This window comes from Theropithecus gelada, chromosome 4, assembly GCF_003255815.1.
Source record: "Theropithecus gelada isolate Dixy chromosome 4, Tgel_1.0, whole genome shotgun sequence".
In the NCBI taxonomy this organism is placed as follows: domain Eukaryota; kingdom Metazoa; phylum Chordata; class Mammalia; order Primates; family Cercopithecidae; genus Theropithecus; species Theropithecus gelada.
This window is the reverse complement of record NC_037671.1, coordinates 49,200,560-49,223,346: the sequence shown is the minus strand read 5'-3', so window position 1 is coordinate 49,223,346 and position 22,787 is coordinate 49,200,560. Positions and strand designations below refer to the sequence as shown.

The window sequence follows — 22,787 nt, the reverse complement described above, 5'->3', positions numbered from 1 at the left end:
CTTTCTTGGCACTGCTAAAGACAAAGAATTCATCGCTGGTCTTCATTTTCCTTCACTCTGAAATTACAATCTAATTTAGTGGTCATCTTTTAAGTTGAAACCAGGCATCTTGTACCTCTCATTAGCTCTAACCTATGTTTGGTTTGCTCTGGTTTTGCTTTTCTGATTTTTTTCTTTGGAGAAAGGGAAGTGAGAACTAGGGGCATTGACTAAACAAGTCTGTCCACTTGGTGGAGAGGTTTCCAGATAAGAAGGATCTGAAGGACTTCCCATGGGCGTGAGGGAAATCGCACACGCCATCCGGGGAAGAGGACCAGGAAATCACTTTTTGTTTTTAAAACAGCAGCGCGGCTCTCAGGGATGACTCTGTGAGGCTGGGAGAATCATAGCTGGGGGAGGCCTCAGTGAGGCTGAGCGTGGGAGCGGAGCTGCTAGTCCTGTCTGAAAACGCGAAATGAGTCTTGCTTGGTTCTCCCTCCACTGGGCGTGAGGCCCCCTGCCCAGGAGGCCGCAAGACAAATGGCCCCATAGTGGAAACTGGGAAGCTTTTAGGCATCTGATCAGAGCAGGAGCCAGCCGGGGGACCGCAGTGCTGGACAGGTAACAGACATTTCTCCTACTACGGTCTGTCACTCTGTCTCCCTTTGTAGCAAGAGCTCAGGGGCTCCTAAATCACTTCTCTTAAGACATCTTCCACTTACGATCCTCTTTGCCTGCTTTTCTTTTGCGTAGCTATGATATGTATGTTGGGAAGGTAAAGTACGTCCAGTCAAGACTGTTGTGCACACTGTTGGTCCAGTTAATGAGACTATGTTAAAGGAGATGGAGTATTGAGCAACTAGCTGGGATCCTTTAGGATTTTCTTTATAACAGACTTTTTTTTTTTTTTTTTTCCAAACAAGTTCTCTCATCCTTAAACCAGAAAATACTATAAAAACCAATGCATTCATGAGCTACTGAGCCCCTGCTCTTGCCAAGAGCATTTCAGGGCCAGGCGGCCATTGCTGTGGTCGGGCTGAAGAAGGTCGGGCTGAAGAAGGAAGTTGCAGTAGGAGCCCCGGGTATTCGCTCAGCTCCCGGAGAGTCGTTCCAAAGGGCAAGGGATGACCTTAAAAATGTAAAATGTAGGCTGCAGCCTCCCACCGAGGACTGAGGGGAAAAGAGTTTGTAGTCAGCGTTAGGAAGGAGGTCAGTAAAAGTGCGGGGGCTTCAGGGCCAGGCCGACTCGTTTTTAAAGGAGCAACTCCATGATGTGCAGTTTGCTTACACCATGTTTTCTCATACTTCAGAAAGGCGAGCCGCGCCACTTCACTATAGCATTTTTTCTTTCATAAAGGGCTAATGTAGTTGGTGTTTCAATGAAGGTTATTTTTGAATTACACAAGTAATACTTGACTATATTCTTATCATAAAAGAATAACTCTAAATAGGTTTTATTTTTTATTTTTTTTGAGATGGAGTCTTACTCTGTCACCCAGGTTGGAGTGCAGTGGCACAATCTTGGTTCACTACAATTTCTGCCTCCTGGGTTCAAGTGATCATCCTGCCTCAGCCTCCTGAGTAACTGGGATTACAGGCACCTGCCACCACACCCCGCTAATTTTTGTATTTTTAGTAGAGATGAGGTTTCACCATGTTAGCCAAGTTGGTCTCGAACTCCTGACCTCAGATTATCCACCCGCCTCGGCCTCCCGAAATGCTGGAATTACAGGCGTGAGCCACTGCAACGGGTCTTCTCTTAACAGTTTTCAATTGCACCCCCAATATACAATCTTTTCCCCTCCCCAAACATTACTCTATCAATTGTTTTCTGTGTTACCAGTTAAGGGCTTTATTTTCTGTTCTTCTGAGCTCTTAGGACAAGCCAGGGCACAGGAGTACAGTAAATTCTCATTGTCAAGTTCATGTGATGATCCTAAACTCCTTCCTCTCAGTGAAAGGATAAAATGATGGATGGGAAACATGAATAGCGCTTTTAACTCTTAGAAAAGTCTAAAAGAGTTTTACTCATGTTTACCATTACTATTTTGTGTTGGTTTTGGCTTTGACAATTAATAATGTTAATAACAACCTCCTAAGGATTAAATTCTAGATTTGCCAATTAGTGGTTTGGGGTTTTCCCTTGAAGGCCATCAGAGGTTTCTTACTCTAGAAATGAAAGGGGAGAAAATAAAATTACAGGAAATTAACTAGATAGATAATAACTAGTGGCCCAGAGAAGGTAAAGATAGGAGAGACTGCCCTTTTATTCAGTGGATAATAAATGCATTTAAGAGATGGGTTCATTTTCCATCTCTTTTAGTCTTCTGTAAAAGGGTGGCCTTCCCTTCCCCACCAACAATGTTAAGAGACAGGCAAATAAAGAAAACATCACTATGAACAAGTTGGCACAGCTTATGGAGAGAGTCTTTGGGAAAAAGGTATAAATAAGCAATGTCAAATCCAAGAATAATTACAAACACTTTCCGTAGCTATTTCATATTTTCTTGTTCTTTACAGGATTTCTCCACCCCAAACTATAGGGCCACTAGGCCTTGCTGATTTTGGACATTCTGTAAAATTTGCCTGCCTTTGTCCCTTCTCCAGATGTCTGGCTACTCTGATGAATCATTTCTTCCTAGTGCATGGTGTTAGCCACATGAGAGACCTCCACTGAGGCCCTGTAGACTAACACTGCCTCACTCACTGAGTGTGGGTTTATTGACTGTGATATAGTAACCTCACTTACTGTGCTATGGGGTACTTGGGGGCATTTTGGAGCAGTTAAAAAATATCCCATGGGGTCCCACCTCCTCGAATTAATGAGGCTAATCTGTCTCCTCCTAAATATTATGCATTCAATCTCTTGTATTTATATGCAACTTTTTAGCTATCAAAAGACTTTTATGCCTCTTCTTTCTCCATGTCACAGGTAAAGCAGGCAAGTTATTCTCATCTAATGGAATACAAAAACAAGAGGTTCAGAGGTTAATTTATTTGCCTCACATGGCACAATGAATTTTTTTGGAGGACTGAGATGAGAAGAAACTCAGATTGCTGTCTTTGCAGTCCCATTGTTTTTGTCAGTACTATGAGGATAAAAGTCACGTGGAATAGAGAATTAATGTGATTGACTGGATTCTGTCAGCTTTGTAGCCACATGGTAGATGTTTTGCTGGGAATCTGAAGTTAGACTAAACTATTGCCTTGTCCAGATATTAGCAGGTTCTATCACCTGCTGTCCGTCGGCGTCACCCTAGGAACTTAACAAAAAGAAAACAATGTTTAGACACTTTGCCAGAGAAACTGAATCAGAATCTCTGAGGACGGGGCCAGGGCATGGTTAGATTTTTTGTTTGTTTGTTGTTTTTAATCTCCAAAGTGATTCTATAAGGCAGCTGGGGTTGAGATTGACTGAGTCTGGGCTGTGTGAGATACAGTGGCTAAACTGAGAAGCAGAAGCAATGGCTGTTTATGAAGCCAAGAAATTAGGGCCAAAAGTGTCAGCAGCAGTGCAGATCATTAGAATTCTGGCTGCTGCTGTTTTTTGGAGGAGCAGACACAGCTGCACGTCAGAGTGAAGAGGAGATTTCCGACACCTCCAACAATGGCACTGACTTTCCAGTTTTAATTGGAACATCCCTGCTGACTTCACTGTAGATACGTAGGCTCCCTGAGACTTGCAGATTTTACAAAGGCAGATTAAATGTTCTAGATAAACAGGATGTGTTTTTCTAATGCCAGATGACTATCGGATCATAGTTTTTATTCAAGGTCATTTTGCCATGTTGTATCCCAATCCCAAGAGAAAGGGGGAAAAAAGAAATACTAATTATCGTTTGCATGAGCTGCCGCTTTCTGGATTGCACTAAATATGAATAGACAATAAGTCACAGCTGTTTTTTAATTATAACATGTTCCCCTACAGCCTTTTCCCCATTGACGTTTCTTGATACAGTTCAAATTAGCATCTCTCGTCAGTGCAATGTTTGTCTCCTTGATAGAGAAGGCTACAGGGCCTGTTCAGTATTTATGTCAGTTTCCCCAGGACCTACGAGTTTCTGCACAGAGTAGGTGCTCTAATAAGGATGATTGAGTTAAATATACATATTAGCTAAGGGCACACCATGATTCACAAGTTACTTATCAGCTCAACACTTCAGATCACATGGTATGACTCTGGTCATGATGGTTAAAATAATTGGAATCTTCCCTATGTCCTAAAAGATAATCGCCAACGTGAAATCTTTAAAATTACAGCCTAGTGGAATCACCTACTCTGGAGTGACTTGCTAAGTGCCGTGGAATTGCAGAGGCAGAGAACCTCTCTTCTTAATCAGCTTAGACTCTTAGTGGAAAGCAGGTTACAGGCATTGAGAATTTTAATAACAAACACTTTTTTTGACTGATTTTTTTTTTCAATTGTTATACTTTACGTTCTGGGGTACATGTGCACAATGTGCAGATTTGTTACATAGGCATATATGTGCCATGTTGTTTTGATGCGCCCATCAATTCGTCATTTACATTAGGTATTTCTAAGAAAAACCCAAACACTGCATGTTCTCACTCATAAGTGGGAGTTGAACAATGAGAACACATGGACACGAGGTGGGGAGCATCACACACAGGGGCCTGTGTGTGGGGGTTAGTGGAGGGATAGCATTAGGAGAAATAACAAACAATATTTATCGAGTACTTGCTATGTGCCAGGCACCATACTCAGTGTTTTATAAAGACGATTGTTAACCCATTTAGTTGTTCCAATAATCCTATGCCTCAGATAAAATCATACTCCCCATTTTACAGATGGGGGAATCCAGAAAAGTTAAGTAAATTACCTGAGACAAAAAGCTAGCAAATATAGGCACGTTAGGATTCCACCTCAGGCAGTCTGACTTCAGAGTCCATATGCCTAATTACTGTGCTAGGCACAAAAACACACAGTGCCGAAAAGTGATCCACATGGCAGGACCAGATGAGGAGCTGAGGAGAGAAATGCAGTGCATGCAGTGGAAAGATATATCTCTGGGGAAGACAAGATAAGAGACAATATGCCATCAAGGTCAGAGTTCAGACTTTGGAGACAAACTTGGCCACTTGCCAAGTATGTTTATTTAGCCAAAGCTCAGTGTTTGTTTAGCAATGGCTCAGTTTCTTCATCTGTAAAATGAAGATGATGATACTTCTCATAACACAGGATTATAAGGACTAAATGAGTCTAGTGCATGTGTAGTGCTTAGCCTAATGCTTGCCATATGGCAAGTGTCTGGCACAGAGCAAGTGCTTGATAAATGATAGCAATTGTTGTTACCGAATGAATAAGCAAGACCTGAAATGATGAGTAAAGTTTAGAAAGGAGAAACAGATTATTTCAGCTGCCAAGAATAGTGTAAGAAGCAGCTTCAAGGTAGCAATGCATTCCACCAGTATTTTCTGTTAATATTTATGACGAAAGAAGGTATAATAAAAGCTGGGAGTGGGTCAGTTTGTTCTATACCCAAGTGTTATGGGAGAAAAGTTGATAGAACTCATTTTACATTAGGTCATGGTAATCATGCTTGCCTGGTGAATTAGCTTAAATATTCTCTGGGCATTTGCAAACATTTAAAGTATTTAAATATGACACAGTCACAATTTAGGAAGAATAGTGTTCTGGGCAAATAAATTCCCTGCTGTTGTGTTGGATTATTGATCAGGGAAGAAAGGAGGGAGGGGCCCATTCAGGAGATTATTACAACCATCTAGATGTAAGATGATAATGTCCGAACCAATGTGGTGGCCCAATGTCCAAACCAGTGTGGTGAGATGACAATATCCAAACCAATGAGGGGCTTTGAGCACATCAGCAGCAGGTAACATGACTTAGTGCCTGGTCGAATTGCTGCTTCTACTCCTGCACCGCTTCTTTTGTCCAAGGACACCTGTGAAGCTGTGAGCCTAGGAAACTGGAGAATGAAGCCAGCAGTTGGCAAATCTGGGAAGGGATGACTTAGGAGAGAGCAGTGGGAGAGGAGACAAGTTCAGTTTTCAATGATCTGAATTTACACTCAAGTGGAAATAGTATAGTCGAAAAGGCTGTGCTAATGTCTAGCAAAGAGGGGAAATAGGAATGCAGAGGAAAGAGATATCTTTGGGGACAAGAAAAGAGGCAATATGCCATAAAGGTCAGAGCCTGGAAATACAGTTCTGGGAGTTCTCACATAAACTGATAATTAAAACTATGGAAGTGGATGAGCTCACTATGAGAAGGTGTCAAGAGAGAAGAGCTGTAGTCCCAGGAGAGGTATCTGGCAGGGCGCACAGTGAGGCAGCTGCAGGATGATGAGGATGGGAGCATAGAAGGAGAAAAGGCATAAGTTCAGGAGCCTTGAGAACCAGGAAAGGGAAAGGGAGCCCTGCAGAGGAGGAGGCCATGCACAAATGGAGCACTTACACACCGCAGGCCAGGGAGAGTGAGGACTAGGGCAAATGTTATGGGTTTGCTTCTACAGAATACTTTTCATAATGAGGTGAGGACTAAAGTCAAACTGTCCAGAGTAAGGAAATGTTGAACTAGCAAGGACTTCTCAGGGTACCGTATTTCTTGGGGTTGAGGGCGGGGGGATAAAGTAATACTTGTTTTTTGTTTTTTATTTTCATTCTAAGTAGTACACACATTATCTGGTCAAAATCTAACAAAATCCCTAGAGAAGGAAATGGAGATTTAGAAGAGAAGTCACGGGCTAAGGACAGCAAAGCCATTTCTCAGAGAGATGGAATGGATGGAGGCCATAAAGGGAGGAAGTGTGGAAGCCTAAGATGGCCCTGCCAATTACTGTAATGTTGGAATATTTTAAGCCACATTGTGAATAACTGCTTCCTCCACCCCCTGGATTGCCTCCCCACCTCTGCCTTAGCCATCCACCCACTTTCCTGGGATCCTCCACAGACTTCCCTATGATCCAGCAACGACACTGCTGAAGTCTGGCCCAGCAGGAGACCCCCAGGCCCTGCTCCTGCACAGTGGACAGAGATTGTTCTGATTGGTCCATTATTGTTATTATTATTAAAATAGTCAAGTATTATTTTGGATCTTACCTGATACATGGTAGAACCACAGAACTGTGAGGCTTGAGAACAACCTAATGTGAAAGGAGCTTTGCCAATTTTTCTCCCATAACATTTGAGTATACAACAAACTGGGCTGGGTGCAGTGGTTCACGCCTGTAACCCCAGCATTTTGGGAGGCCGAGGCGGGTGTATCACTTGAGGTCAGGAGTTCGAGACCAGCCTGGCCAATATGGTGAAACCCCATCTCTACTAAAAATACACAAATCAGCCAGGCATGGTGGTATATGCCTGTAGTCCCAGCTACTCGGGAGGCTGAGGCAGGAGAATCGCTTGAAACCCGGAGGCAGAAGTTGCAGTGAGCCAAGATCATGCCATTGCACTCCAGCCTGGGTGTCACAGTGAGATTCCGTCTCAAAAAAAAAAAAAAAAAAAAAAAAGCAACAACAAAACTGACTCATTCCACAGGGCTTCCCTCTGTCTGCTATTGGAATGCACCCCTGGCATTGTTTTGCCAGGGCTCAGGGAAACCCCTCCACATGGTGAATTAATGCAAGACAGACTAGATAAGAGCAGTTAGGAACTCAATGTTTTCATACAGATGGCAATCTTTTGCTTAAAGGCTAAGACCCACAGTGACTTAACAACAAGAAAAGAGGATAAAAGGTTATCAACGCCACCCACATGTGCAGTGTGTTTTGGAAAACTTGATCCCATTGTGTACAAACAAATGTTCCCCTGTAATCTGATAGTACTGAACTGCCCTGACACAATGCTGCTGCAGGTCCTGATTTCAAGGCAATGGAAAATTAAATAGGAAAAAAAAATATCTTCAAGGCAGTTCTTTAATTGGTATTGTGTCCCATGTTTGTGTTAAATAAATATTTAGCTTATATTTTTGCTTGTGCAAGAGATGAATCATCTAATCAAATAAGGTCAGCAAAGATAAGTCTTACCACCTCTACAACTGAAAATACAGATTTATGAAGGCAGGCTCTTAAAGTTACACTTAAAGGTTTTTAATCTGTACTTCTACAGTTCAGGGAGTAGGTTACTGATGACATTCTATCCTTATTGCAACTCTGTATCTCATGGAGATGAGCAGAGTAATAATCACAATAAAATTTGCAATGATAGTCCTCCTGAAAGTTGGCATTGCCATCTATCATCCGCCATTAAGAGTAACTCTGTTCTTTAGTAGTAGAATGTGGTTATATGTGCTCATCTATTTTCAGGTGCCTTTAGTCTCTATTTTGATAAGTATATGTTTGCAAAAGGGCTGCCTGATCATAGTCTGTATCCCAGAACACAAGGATTGGGGGACATTAGGGTATATGCCCTTAGCTTTTTTCAAAGGTTATGATGTTGTGTCTAGTTAGCCAGCTACAGGCCAAGGTTTAGTAGCAGGTATGATTTCCCTTGATATTGTACTAACACACTTAGTTCCTTTCTTAAAGAGAAAGCTATGTGTATAACATCACCTACTGTGTGGATGTGAAAGCTAAGCAGCTTACATGTGGGAAGAACCTTCACCCTCTACTTCAGTTTACAGACAGATTTCGTGGGTTTCATGTACTCACCATCTCCAAGTCCTCACCCCACAAACACTCTATAACTCTTCCCAATACAATTTCCATCCAACCATCCCAATGGGATTTCCTTTGCTAAGAGCATACCATGTCTCCAAATCCAATGAGCAATATCAGTCTCCTCCTTAATGGACTTCTTGGCACCACTGGACATAGTTGACCCCCTGCTGCTGCTGCTTCTTTTTTTTTTTTTTTTTTGAGATGGAGTTTCACTCTTGTTGCCCAGGCTAGAGGGCAATGGAGTGGTCTCAGTTCACTTCAATCTCTGCCTCCTGGGTTCAAGCAATTCTCTTGCCTCAGCCTCCTGAGTAGCTGAGATTACAGGTGTCTACCACCATGCCCGGCTGATTTTTGTATTTTTAGTAGAGACAGGGTTTCACCATGTTAGGCAAGGCTGGTCTCATACTCCAGACGTCTGGTGATCCACCCCTCTTGGCCTTCCAAAGTGCTGGGATTATAGATGTGAGACACCGTGCCCGGCCCCCTTCTTCTTAAAACTTGACTTTCCCTGGTTTCCTTGATTCCACTAGCCTTGTTTCTCTCCTGTTCCTGCCTCTCTGGTTTCATTCCTGTCTTTGGTGGTTAGCGACTATGTAGAGCTGGTGATGGGAGCATTAAGAAGAATTTACTGAGACAGTTGTAGGTAAAGAAAGGCAGATTTCTTAGAAAAAATATGAAAATATGTTACAAGGATGCCATCGACAGGCCAGCAAAAAGGAGCTGACTGTAACGAGACACAGTCTTGCTGGGGATTTTACAGAATGTTGCTTCTATTGTGTGCTGAATAGGGCTTTGTGTAGTACTGATAATGCCAAGGTTGCAGTGAGCTAACTTGCATTTGTTTTAATCAGCCAAGGGTCTGGTCATAAGTCGGGCACAGGAAGATTGTGAGTTATTTGCACAGGAAAGCTATGTGTTCATGGACCATGAAGAAGGGCAGACTTATAGCTTATCTGCTTTTTATTTTTGCTGTCCCTTGGTCCTGCCAGCCTGATTCTTTTTCCCTAATTAGGACTTCCCAATTTCCAATCATCTCGGCTTTGTCATCTTTCTTAACTGGATCTTTGATTGTTAGAATTCTGTGGGACTTGTTCCTAGGCCTCCTTCTCTACTCTTTATTGCCTCCCTAATCAATCTTACCTAATCCTATTGTTGCAATGACAAGTCCTCCCCAGCCTGGCCTCTGCTCACCTCACCAGCTCTGCCTCGTACCCTTCACCTGCTCTCTTTTCATGTTCCAGCCACTCTGGACTGCTTGCAGCTCCTCAGATGCGTATGCTCTTTCTTTACCTGAGGGCCTTTTCACATGATCTTTTTTTTCCACCTAGAACCATCTTCCTCCCCTTCTTCCAAAGTGCCCTGTTGTTTTTAGCTACCTCCAACTTAGCCTTTAGGTTTCAGCTCAATTAAATACTTCCCCTGGAATATCTTCCACAAATCCCTAAGACTAGGTCCTGTCCTTCTGGTATAGCCTTTTGTAAACAGTTCAGCGCAATGGTTAAAGGGACGGGCTCTCGAGTTAGACTTTCTAGATTCAAATCCTGGCTCTGTCACTTACTAGCTGTGTGATCTCAGGCAAGTTATTTAACCACTCAGTGGCTCAGTTAATTTTATATCATACTAGATCTGTACCCTTTAATTAGATATCATACTGGAACCACCCCATTAGGGTTGTAAAGATTAAGTGATTTAATATTGTCAGTGCTGAGTTTAGTGCCTGACACATAGTAAGTCCTCAACAAATATGAATGTTATGATTATTCTTCTCAGTAGCACTTTCACATAGTTAAACAATGAATTGAATAATTTATTCTTTAATAATGTTCATCTACTCCATTAGACTTTAAGCTTCATGGAGACAGGGACCATTGTCTTGTTTACTGCTACTTCCCCTTCACTCAGTAGAACTCTTAACATATAACAGGACTTAATAAATCTTTTTCCAGTAAAGGAATACACAAATGAATAGATAAGGGAATAAATAGATTTACTTTGTGCAATAGTTATAACAATACATATAATACAAGCAGGAAGGCTAAGGGCCTAGACTAAGTGTGTGTAGGTGTTCAGGGGAAATAGACTATTTATAACTGGACAGATCAGGAAACCTTCATCTGTGAGGGAGTCCTACTGCCTGGGCATTGAAGGATGGGTAGAATCTGAATATGCAGTGATTGTGTGGGGTTAAGGGACAGGAAAAGATGGAGATTAATAAACCAAATAAATGACAGGGTTATTTTGGTTTCGCCAAACACAGAGAAATTGTTTGGCAGTAATTACTCCTGTCTACCCCCAAAATTAATTCTCAAAGATTGACTTGGCATTTTTATTTTTGCATGAGCACTGGAACATCTCTTGCACTATTTTAACTTATGAAAAAGCAACTGACTTTGGTAGTGAAAATATTATAGATGCTTATTACATATGCTCACTCTTATAAATAAAGTCCAGGTTGTGGAGAGCCTTGAGGATCAGTGAAAGTGATTTCCTTTATTCTGAAAGCACGGGAAAGTTGAACAGGGAATGTTGTGAGAAGAGTGCTTTAGGAAAATCCATCTTGCATCTCTGTAGAGAGGGAGCAGAGAAGTAAAGAAAGGAAGCCATTGCCATGGTGTACATGAGGGGCAGAGAAGGCCTAGACTGTGTAATAAGTCAGAGGTGGGGGGATAAATGCAAGATAGTTATGATTATTCCCAGAAGTTAACCTGGGTGAGCCTGCATTTGAGTTGAAATAACTGTGAAGAATTTTAGACTCTTAGAATAGTAACAGGACTTCAAGAGACCAACTCTTGCATCCGGATTTTGAAATTACGGAGTGCAGTCAAATCCCTGGATTTACTGATAAGAAAACAGGCTCAGAGAGATAAAGTGACTTGCCCCCCATCACACAGCTAATTAGTGGCAAAATGAGGCTAGAAGTTTGTTTCCAGTTGCCTGATCAGGTGTCTATAAAGTTTTCCGTTTTTGTTTGTTTGGTTGGTTGGTTGGTTCGTTGATTTCCCACCAAGAAGATCTCTTAGCTCAAATGACACCTTGTTCTCAGGAGAATAGACTGCTGTGTTTATAATTTTGCCACTACTGTCTATCAGCTTTGTGGCCTCAGTGAATTAGTCTTCCTTCTAATCTTCCGTTTCCATATCTGAAAAGTAGGAGTAATTTAGTAGTATCAGAGGCTCCTTGAGAGGTTAGAGGGCATAACCCTTGCAGAGAACTCAGCAACAGGCCTAGAACATAGTGAGCACCCAGTAGGACAGGACTCCTATAGTCATTGTCACCAGCAATTATTACCCACCAATTATAATTAATAACCACCAGCAATTATTACCCACAATCCTATCATATATGGTTGCTCCAACTGTCGGAGGATGTCATTGGTGAAAATTTTGAGAATCATTGGTAGATCTCTTGGAGTTCTGACTGACTCAGCTCCTAGCCACCTCTTAGCTCTGAGACATTCAACTCTTTCTAGGCCTAGTTTTCTGATCTCAGGGCTGATGAAGGATTTCTAAGAGAAGAGCTGATCTTAAGCACTGATTGTTTCTTTATTATTTCTTTCTTTTTTTTTTTTTTTTTTTGAGAGATAGGGTCTTGCTCTGTTAGAGGTTGGACTAGAATGATGAAATCATAGCTCACTGCAGCCTTGAACTCCAGGGCTCATGGACTCAAGCCATCTCCCCACCTCAGCCCCTGAGTAGCTAGGACTATGGGTGCGTGCCACTGCACCTGGCTAATTACAAAAAATACTTTTTTTTTTTTTTTTTGATACAATACAGAGTCTCACTTTTTTGCTCAGGCTGGTCTTGAACTCCTGGCTTCAAGTGATCCTTTCTCCTTGCCCTCTGAAAATGCTGGGATTGCAGGCATATGTTACCACATCCAGCCAGCACTGGTAGTTTCTAAGAGTTGTAAGAACAGGCCAGTTCCATAGTGAAGATTCCCGGTGCATAATCACTTTGCAAGAGAACGCCATTAATGGTGGCTTCAGGGGACCCAGACCATTCATCCTCCAGATGCAGGGTTGCTGAGAATCTTGATGACTTATTCCTGGCATATGATGTCAGGCTGTGCTTTATTTCCCTCTCCCTGTCTTCTAACTTCACAGACAGGAAAATAGAGTCAGAGGAGAACAGGAAGTTGCTCAGAGCCACAAGGCTAATACTGAGGGCTAGGTCATATTTCCCAGCTTTGGTGAGTTTTAGTAGAGAGTGTCCTGGATTTTAATTTAAAAAGAGAAGGAGATTGGGAATGACATCTGATAATGTTCTTTCTCTCTCTGCTTCTGTTTCTCTCTTTGTCTCTCAGCCTTTGTTTGCCCTTTACTCCAGGAATTTTAGAAGAAATACAAACTTTTAGGGAATTTAGGATTAAAGGGGCCCTACTGAAGACAAATTGCCTTGAATGTGGGACATTGCTCCATGTTTTTAACTGGATGAATGTAGACTTTTCCCCGCATTGGCCAAGTTAAGCAGTTTTTGCTTGATTCCTCACAGGTACGGACACCTGTGAGCTGGAAGGTTTATACGATTAATGATGCAGGTTACAGAAAAGTTTGTCTTTAGGTCTCTACCCAAGTGTGACAGCTGTAGTGAATTTCAGCTCGTATCCCTGTTCCCATTGGTCACGTCCATGCCATACTGTTTGTCAAATATGTTGACTATTTCCTTTCTTTCAAAGTGGTGGCTTTCTCCTTTCTTTTGAGTGAAGAATCCCTGACATTTGCTGTGTAACTGATGACTGTGTATCATCTTCTGCATCCAGAGAACACCCGCCTCTCCATGGTGGGGTCCTTCCTACATCTCCATTTCTTTTGGCTTGCGATCTTGTTGTCAACAAATGAGTCAACATAGATAAGAATGTTACTTTATCAAAAATTATCTCAGCAGAGGCAGGGAGTGGGGGAAGATGGGGACAGTATTGTTCAATGGCCTATACAAATGGGCCAGACATGACTATTTGGGAACATTGTAATTCTTGATAACTCTGACCAAAGAAAAGGATGCACTGCCAATATTGGGAAATCGTAGAAAGATATGGAGCCAGCTCTAGTCCTTCTAGTATGTGAGTTCTTCCTTGGTTATCAGATTTGAAGGGAAGCTCATTAACTATTCAGTTACTAAGTCTCATCTCCTTGATTAACTGCCTCAGTAGGGAACCAACAGAGGTTGGGGCCTGAAAAGACTACTTTGCCTCCTAAATACCTGACTCATTCTATATTAGCCTGTTCAATACCCACAAGGGCACACTGTCTTTCAAAAAGGAAGATAAAACTTCCAATAGAAAATTAAGCAGTACGTTGCTATGATTTCTTCACAGCAGATGCATCTGGTGTTAAACAGCTGCTATAACCTAAATTGCAAAGCATTTCCCCCAAACCATTGAGTTGCAGAATTTAAAAAATGTGTTTGATTGCCAAATTTGCAAATTGGTTCAGCTTTCCAGTTTTCTACTGAGGAAGAGGAAAAGGTGGCAGTTGTCAGCTGGCGATTGAAATACAATTTTCCCTGGCGTGTAAATCTTGCCTATCATCAGTGTGTTATCCTGGCCATTACTTCCCTGGCGCTCCCTGCAACACTCCAGCCAAAAGCCTGCCCTTCTGGATGGTTGCATTCTGGATTCTGTTGACAATCAGAGTAATAATTATTGCAGCCTGTATTTCTGGAGTTCTTCATGCCTTTTAATCTCATTTGAGTCTCGGAAAACTCTGTGAGAGAGTTAGGAGAGGTACAATTATTCCCATTTTACAGACGGGAAAACTTGGACTCAGAGAAGACAAATTACTTACGCAGGACATAGTTAGTTTCTAGTAATCCTGGATCCTAACTCATATCTTGTGTCTCTTAGTCTAGCATTCTTTTCACAGCAACACATGGGCATAGAAAAGCCATAAGGAGAGGAGTGTGCACAAAGTAGATTGTCTTGGTCTCCAGACCTTCTAGGGTGGAGATTATTCCACGTGACACCCTGCTTTTTAAATGCAAAAATTATTCATCTCATCACCAAAAAGCTATTTTCATCATCAGCATTATAAAGGGAATTTTAAAAAATCAATACATAAGGCCAGACATGATGACTTACCTCTGTAATCCTGGCACTTTGGGAGGCTGAGGCAGGAGGATTGCTTGAGGCCAGGAATTCAAGACCAGCCTAGGCAATAGAGTGAAACCCTATCTCAAATTATAATAAATAAATAAATAAGATGGGATATATAACGATACTAATATTCTATATTATGCAGTATAATATGAAACAATACTATAAGATACAACTTATATTTTTATAACCAAGTCCAGCAGTTTTCATACTAATGGGTCATAGTCCATTAATATGGGTCATGATGTCCATTAAATGGGTTACTATCAGAATTAAATTAAAAATGGGGTAAGATACTCTATGATAGAATTGAAAATACCGAAGTATATTGCATGTAGCAAAACTGAATAGTGTTCTCTGAGTCTTTTTGTTCATAAATTATGTGTAAGTATTTCTTACTCAGACATCTGCTACCTTTGTCCTATTTTCAGGCACCATTCTCAGCCTCTCAACCCCCATTCCCCTACTGTGACCATTTCTTCACCCGAAGGTCTGGGCAGAGAATGCTCAGTTGATTCCTTCATGCTTCTTCTTCCTTTTCTGTCTCTATTGAAAAGGTTCTTGTGTAGGATGACCTTCAAGACAGGGCTTGCGAGTTCTTTCCTTGTTTAAGAAATAAATTGCTGTATTTAAAATACAGCATAAAATCCAGAAATAAACCATCATATTTCCATTTCAGGCCAACCAACTCAAACTGTAAGACATGAAATCACCAAAGAGAACCACTTTGTGCCTCATGTTTATTGTGATTTATTCTTCCAAAGCTACACTGAACTGGAATTTAGAGTCTACTATTCATCCTTTGGTGAGTATATCCATATGTGCTGTAATTTTTCTTGTCAACATTCTTATGATTTCCTGACTGACAATAGTTCCTACAAACAGTTTAGGGAGAAAAAACTTCCTCCCATAATTGCCACATAAGAAAAAATGGTGCAAATGAGGAGAAGGGGTGAATATAAACCTAGGGTAAATATAAGCAAAAGGGGTGAATATAAACAGTAGGTCAGTGTATTTGCTGGGCTACCACTTGCTATATTCTGAAATAAGTGGTGGTGTCAAGAGAACATCAATGTAGCTTCAAGAGAGACCTCCCAGGGTTCCTTCCTTCTCTAAATTGCAACCACTAGGCCTAAGGCTTCCACTCTGTTAAACTGACAACAATAACAACAAAGCAGATTTGGAGGATTGAGCAGAATGTATGTTCTTAGAGGATTTGTTTTAACTGGGACATCAGGCTAGAACACATTCCAAAAGACATTAATCTGTGTGTGTGTGATGATCACAGACTGATATAGCTGAAGGGACCATAGACATCATATAAGACCTTTGCTGACAAATTATTCAGGTGGTTTTGTCTTTGGAAAGTCAAGGAGAGTTTAACGTAAGTAAAGGGAGGGATAAGTACCCCCTTATTCTTTATGGGAATTTTCAGGTTATTCCTTACTTAGGCTTCTCCCTACACCGGAGACAGGGCATGTTACTGGTTGGGAATCTTTGGAGACTGATGTAATTCTCTCTGTCTCAATTTCTTCATCTGTATAACGATGCTAATAGTAGTACTGATTTCCTTTTATTCTTATGAAAATTAAATTAGTTCATATCTATAAGATGCCCTAGAACAGTGTCTGGCACATAATAAATGTTATGTAACTGTTTGCTGTTATTGTTTCTCTTATTGTAGTAGTATTTTCCACTTTTTTGTTTTGCATATTTCAGTTCTTTTTTTTTGTCAGTCACTGTTGTTAGACATTCACTGGTACATTTTTAGCATTATGAAATGTCCCTCTTTGTCCTACTTTGTATGTTTTAATTTAATTATTTGTCTGCTATTCCAATTGTCATGTCTGCTTTTGTTTGTGTGTTTGCCTGATTTTTGTCCTTTTGTTTTAAGTCTTTATATACCACTTTGTTTTATGACTCTCTTGTAAACAATGTGTTTGATTTTTTTTCTTTTAAACCAAACTTGACCAAGTAAATTTGTGTACTTTGTTCCCATTTGATATCATCTTCAAAATGCTTGATCTTACCTTCAGGATTTTGTTTCAAGACTTCACGTACTTTCCTCCTCTTTCCATTTTTGGTTCTTTCATTTTCTGACCTAGGTTATCTTTGTCTTTTCTTTATTTCTCTCATGACTAGGGGGACATATATGGTGTGTCTCCTCTTCCAAACCCCAGTGTGCAGGGTATAACCTGTACACTCATACACAATAGCCTGCCCATTTAAATAGAGGAGGGAAACATTTAAGCTTCTTGTGAATTCACATAGTCAGTGCAGAGCTCTGGCTATGTAAGGCAGGTGGGGTAAAAGCCAGGGCCTGAGACGATCTCAGCAGTAGTGTTAGCTTTGCCTCTGTTCCAGCATTTCTTAGTGTTTCTGGCTGCAGCAGTGCCTTCTCTCTGTGCCACATCTGCCCTCCTAGTGATGGCCTGGCAAAGCCCCTTCATCTGCCTGGTGGCGAAGGCTGGTCAGGGGATAAGTTGACCTAGGGCTCTTGGTGGAATGTGAACTCCATCTCCTTGGAAGCTCCTACCACTCACCTCAAAGGACCCCACTTTTCCTTGGTAGATCCACCCTTCAAGTTATAATGTCTTCATGCAACCCAAAGGCTGAGGACTTCCATTGGAAAAGTGCACTTGAGCCTGCCTGATCAGTTTATACTGCCCTAAGCTGCCACCCAGTTCCCATGACTGACCTTCTACCATCTTAAATGTCACATGTATGCAACATCTGGTGATGGGCTTGGTTTTTGGAATTGTGGTAATTATGCCTAACGTAAAATTTAACATCTTGAAACCATTTTTAGTCATACAGTTCAGTAGTATTAAGTGTATCCACATTATTGTACAACTAATTTTCATAATTTTTTCATTTTGCAAAACTCAAACTCTATACCCACTTGACAATAACTCCTCATTTCCTTCTCTACTGACAGCTGCTGGTTACTACTGTTTTAATTTCTGTCTATTAATTTGGTGATTCTAGATACCTCATGTAGGTAGAATCATATAGTATTTGTTTTTTTGCGGGTGGCTTACTTCACTTAGCATATTGTCCTCATGGTTTATCTGTGTTGTAGCCTGTGTCAGCACTTCCCCCTTTTTAAGGCTTTAATGTCCTGTTGTACATATGTACTATATTTTGTATGTCCATTTATCCATCCATGGACATGAGTTGCTTCCACCTCTTGGCTATTGTGAATAATGTTCCTATGAACATGAATATACACACGTGGGGTGAAAGGCTTTTAAAGGGTGATGATGTAGCCCAGTGCTTCTCAAGCTTTCATGTGGGCATGGATCTGCCCAGAGACCTTCTTCAAATGCAGATTTTAGCTCAGGATGCCTGGGTGGGGCCCAGGATGTTGGCTTTCAGACATGCTGCCCTGGATCCTGCTCCAGTAACCATCTTAGAATTACGGGCTGTACATGCTCCACTTTGATGTCACGTCTGAATGGAAGCCCCGCTCTGACTCTCATTAGCTTTGGAAACTTTGTCAACTTTCTTCATTTCCCTGAGTCTGTTTCCTCTACATGAGAATAAATCACATCTCCTTCATCTGTTTGTTGTGAGGCTTCAATGTTCTACATGCAACCCACAGCACGGTGACTAGCACAGAGCCCAAGTGCCTATGCATTTGCAGTTATTTTTAATATTCTAGTATTAGGTTGGTGCAAAAGTCATTGCAGCTTTTGTGATTACTTTTGATACAAATAAACCCCTCTGAATATGCTTATGTGAGCAGACTTTGCTAGAGGATTCTTGCTCAGACAGTTTTCAAACACAGAAGCAAAGATGTTAAATTGGAGGTTTCAGGTCAAGAAAAAGAGGCGTGTGTGGCAGGGCTCGGGCGCGAGTAGGCGTAAGATTTGGGAAAGCAGGAGCCTTTGCTTACCTCCTCGTTTGCCATCCTGTTCCCTGGGAATTTTCTTCTTCATGAACAAAAAGCCACCTCTCATTCCTGACTGACTACCCACCCCTACTCCAGGCCACTCTGCCCCCACTACAATTATTTGTGAAGTCATCAGGTCCGATGGGTGGGGCACTTCCTGGAATTAGTGACCTTGTCTTTTCCGGCTGAAGCTTGGCCTTCAGGAAATTCCCTCTGGACAGCGCTGTCCACTGTGGCTCAGACAGTCCCTTGGGGACCTCTACACAGATAGAGCTGGCAGAGGGAGGTCCAGTTGGAAGATCTGTTTTCTTGTCTGAAGTAAATACACTGCCTAGCACTGGGAGCCCTGGCAAACCTATGCTCCCTTGTGAGTTCTACTCAGCACCCAAAGGGTAAGAGGAAAGGCAAGTGGTGGAGTCCCACAGTTCCCCAAACTGGGATGACATGAGGACTCAGGACGGTAAGGCTGGTCCACAATGAGCCCCAGGCCAGCAGAATACATGGCACATGCCACTACCAGAGACTGTACTGAGCATCTGATGTGCCTCAGCACTTACTATTTTTCATAATGTAAGAAACAGAGGATTCGAGGGAGTGAATGACATCTCCTAAAATTCTGAAACGGTGGGATTCACTTCTTGGTGCGACCATTTGCTCTATTCACATCCAGGTCCCGTGACTTTGCAGCCAGATCTTTGTACCTCTTTGAATCTGGGGATGGTCAAAGGCATTTACCATCTCCACCCCACCTCCTGAGAGGCTTCATTGCCATCAGTGTGCTTTTTCCTCCATTATTTCCAATGATTGCAGGGCTTAAAATAGGAAGTAGGTTGCTCTCACTGGACAACAAAGAGGCTGCAGGTGACAGAGCTGTGGAAGCAGCACTTGCAAAGACATGCCCTGAACGTTCCAGATGGTCACCATAAAGATTCAGAAAATCTTCAGAAAATAGTGTTTCTAAAAGATTGCCTCATGTCAATGGATGTGCTGGTTGAAAAGGCAGTTTTCTGCACCTCACCCCCAACCTACTGAATCACATTGGGGGCAGGGGAGACCAGTGATCCTGATTCTCACAAAGAGTTGAAATATGTTGCATTAGATAATTGAAATACACCTTGATTTTAACATGTAACTGACAAGACAAAGAGGCAAGACCTCAATGCTTTAGTCCTAGTGGAAAGCAGAGAGAACGAAAACTCGACCTGGGAGAACTGCCCAAAGGTGACCACTGGTGGTCAAGTTCTCGTGTGCTGTCTGGGTCCCCTAACTGCTGCCTTGAAGTGTGGACAGAGGAAGCTCCCAGTGGCCACTCCCTCCTCCCCACCAGACCCCAGAGAGGATGGAGGCCGGAAAGCATGAAGAATGTTCCTTTTGCCTGGGCAGAAAGCCAAAGCATTCTCCAGGGGAAGCTGGGCCGGAACCAGTCCTATACATTGACTTTGCACCTTCCATTCCTGCATATTCAATTACACCTAAAATAACTGCACTGCAAATAAAGCAGCAACTGGGCTTTTGAAATTCCAGTCATCATTCATCATTCCTCTCTTTATTTCTTCAAGAATATTTATGAACTCTCAAGTACACAGGATAGTACTTGATACTTGTTTCACGACTTCATGTACTTTCTTCCTCTTTCCATTTTTGGTTCTTTCATTGTTTCATTTCCTACTGACTTTAATACGTTCTTCAACCAGTACCTCCTAAGGGCATCAGTGAGGGGAACAGGTAAACCTCACATGGAGTGGTAAATTGCTGACATCTGATCTTTTCCTAAAAATGTAACTTAGTAAGAGGAGGGAGACCAGCCAAGGGAATGGTTCACTGGAAAGGAGGAGGGAATTGGAAGAGGTTATACAGACAAAGAGAAACGGCTCTGAGTGAAGAGAGACCAACTCCCTGCGACAAAGGCAGTTTCCCAGGTCTCTGCTGATAAGATGATGCAGTGCCTGTGTGGGCAAGTGCAGACTCTGGAGCTGGCTGGGTTTGAATCCTGCTCTGCCATTAAAGTCTGCATGATCCTAGGCAAGTTACTGGACCTCTCTGTGCCTGTGCTTTCTTATTAGTGAAATGTGGATAATAACAGCATCTACCCTTGTCCTGGCACAGGGTGTTAAATACATCTTAGGAAGTATTATGTTTGTCATCGTGATGATGTGAGATAACTAGAAAACAGTGGTAGACAACCTCGATGGCAGAATGAGCTCTGCCCCAGGTGGCGGTCATGGATGCGTGCAGGTCAGGGTAAAGCACAGATCTCTGTGGGCGGGGTTATCTGGGAGGCTTCAGAGAGGTGGGGCTTTTCTATTGAGTGTGAAGGTAGTTTGGGGTGGAAAACACATCACAGGAAAACATGCAGGCAGGCAGGGACCAGCTAGGAAATCCGTGTCAGGTCAAGGTACGAGGTAGGCTCTGTTACCAGCTGCGGAACTGGTGGAGAGCCCATGAGTGAAACTGATCAATGCCTATTCTTTAACAAAAAAGCTACACGATGAAGGAGATGAACTTCACAGAAACGCACCAGGTGGCAGGTGGCAGTTGCAGCATGATGCCCCCAGAACATCTTGGTGCCCCCTCCCTGAATAATATTTACCATGTAACCAAAACTACTTTCAGTGCCTTACACTTACTAATCATTTGATCCTCGCCACAACATTCTGAGATAAGCTATATTCATCCCCATTCTATAGGTAAGGACTGAGGCACAGAAAGGTTAAATGATTTGCCCAAGGTCATACATCCATTTAATGATGGAGCTAGGATTTGAACTCAATGTCTGCAGAGTCCTTACTTTTAATCACCACACAGTATAATAATAGCTAAAATGTATTAAGAACTTACTACATGCCATACTGTAGTTTGCTTAGTTTTCATAACAATTCTATGAAGTTGATGCTGTTATTATTCCCGTTGTACAGGAAAAAAAAACCCTAAAGCTCAGCAAGGATAAGTAACTTCCCCAAGGTCACAAAGCCACAAACTGAGTGGCACAGTTTTGTAACCAGGCAGTCTGACTCTAGAGCAGACTCTCTTAGTTCCTACTACAGCAACCAGCAATAGAACCATCCAGGAGAAAAAGGATCAGACTCAGGAAAAATAATTTCTAAGCGTGCACAGTGGTTAAAGAGCCCCAATACAGCAGGAAGACTGGGGTTGGGGCAGGCTGAGTGTTGAGAAGGAGGTCGTGAGACTTGTCTCGAAGGTCGCTGGGATGACTCAGTTCAAGTCAGGCAGAGAGTACAAGTTTAGAACATGATAATAATTTATATTTCTTGACAGGATTCAAACTGCAGGAACTCTGAGAAAGTCAGATATGGTGATTTCTTCTGTTCCTGGTCTAGAGACTGGTCAAAAAAAGTGAATTCCTAGGTCACACTGCAGTAACAACTCCACTTCATTTTCCAAACCATTTCGTTGCTGTGTGCCCAGCATCCACAGGACACATGGTGCTAACCCAAAGTCCACAGTCTTAAGCTCAGCTCCAACATTTAGGGGTATCTAAGCGGGGAGCCACAGTGAAAAGACTTCTCTAACCTTAATTAACAACTTTCTCAAATGTTCTTTTCAGAGTCTTCATGAATATGAACCAGCTGGTGAAGAGGCACTGAGGCAAAAACGAGCCGGTATGTAAACTCTTGCTTGGCAATCTCTTTTGTAAGTCTACTCAAACGATATGTGTTGCAATTTTTTAAAACATTGTAGTCGACATAATTCAGTTTCCAATTACATCAGGGTCATATAGTGCAGTGTGATTTCCAAAAGTAATTACTAGGAAACTCCATTCTCTTTTTTTTTTTTTTTTTTTTTGAGACTCCATTCTCTACCAAATGACGGTAACTGGATCATAACAACACTTAAGAACCCGCCTTCCCTCCCCAGTGCCATCACTGCTCCTCACGTTCCTAGGATTTTTCTGTGGCTCTCTCCTCAGCTGCCTTCCCACACCACCAAATGGCCTACTTCTCTGCCCACCATCCAGAAACCTTTCTTTTTGCCGTAAAAAAAAAAGAAAGAAAAAAAAGAAAAACATCTTTCGCTCTGGACTTTATCTCGTGAAGCAATCTAACCGTGAGGCTCAAGTCCTCCTCTTGTGTTTCTCACTCCAATTTTCCCACTCACCTCTAAAGCAGTGATCTGAAAAATACAAGACTCAGCCCTTTGGAGAGTTAGGGGTGGGTGAAGAGTTG

General features: G+C 42.1%; 1 protein-coding gene across 4 annotated transcripts in view; it reads left to right on the top strand.

Moving 5' to 3' along the window:
- ADGRF5 (adhesion G protein-coupled receptor F5) overlaps positions 1–22,787 on the top strand; it is a 103,721-nt gene that overhangs the window by 32,669 nt on the left and 48,265 nt on the right. For 2 of the 4 annotated variants that reach the window (XM_025382291.1, XM_025382288.1), the window contains exons 1-3: positions 324–600; positions 15,388–15,513; positions 22,169–22,223. In XM_025382291.1, coding sequence (XP_025238076.1) covers positions 15,412–15,513; positions 22,169–22,223 — 157 coding nt within the window. In that variant the 5' untranslated portion in view covers positions 324–600; positions 15,388–15,411. Of the gene's footprint in view, positions 1–323; positions 601–7,189; positions 7,233–15,387; positions 15,514–22,168; positions 22,224–22,787 lie in introns of those variants that run through there. The other 2 variants (XM_025382290.1, XM_025382289.1) reach the window with 2 other exon arrangements.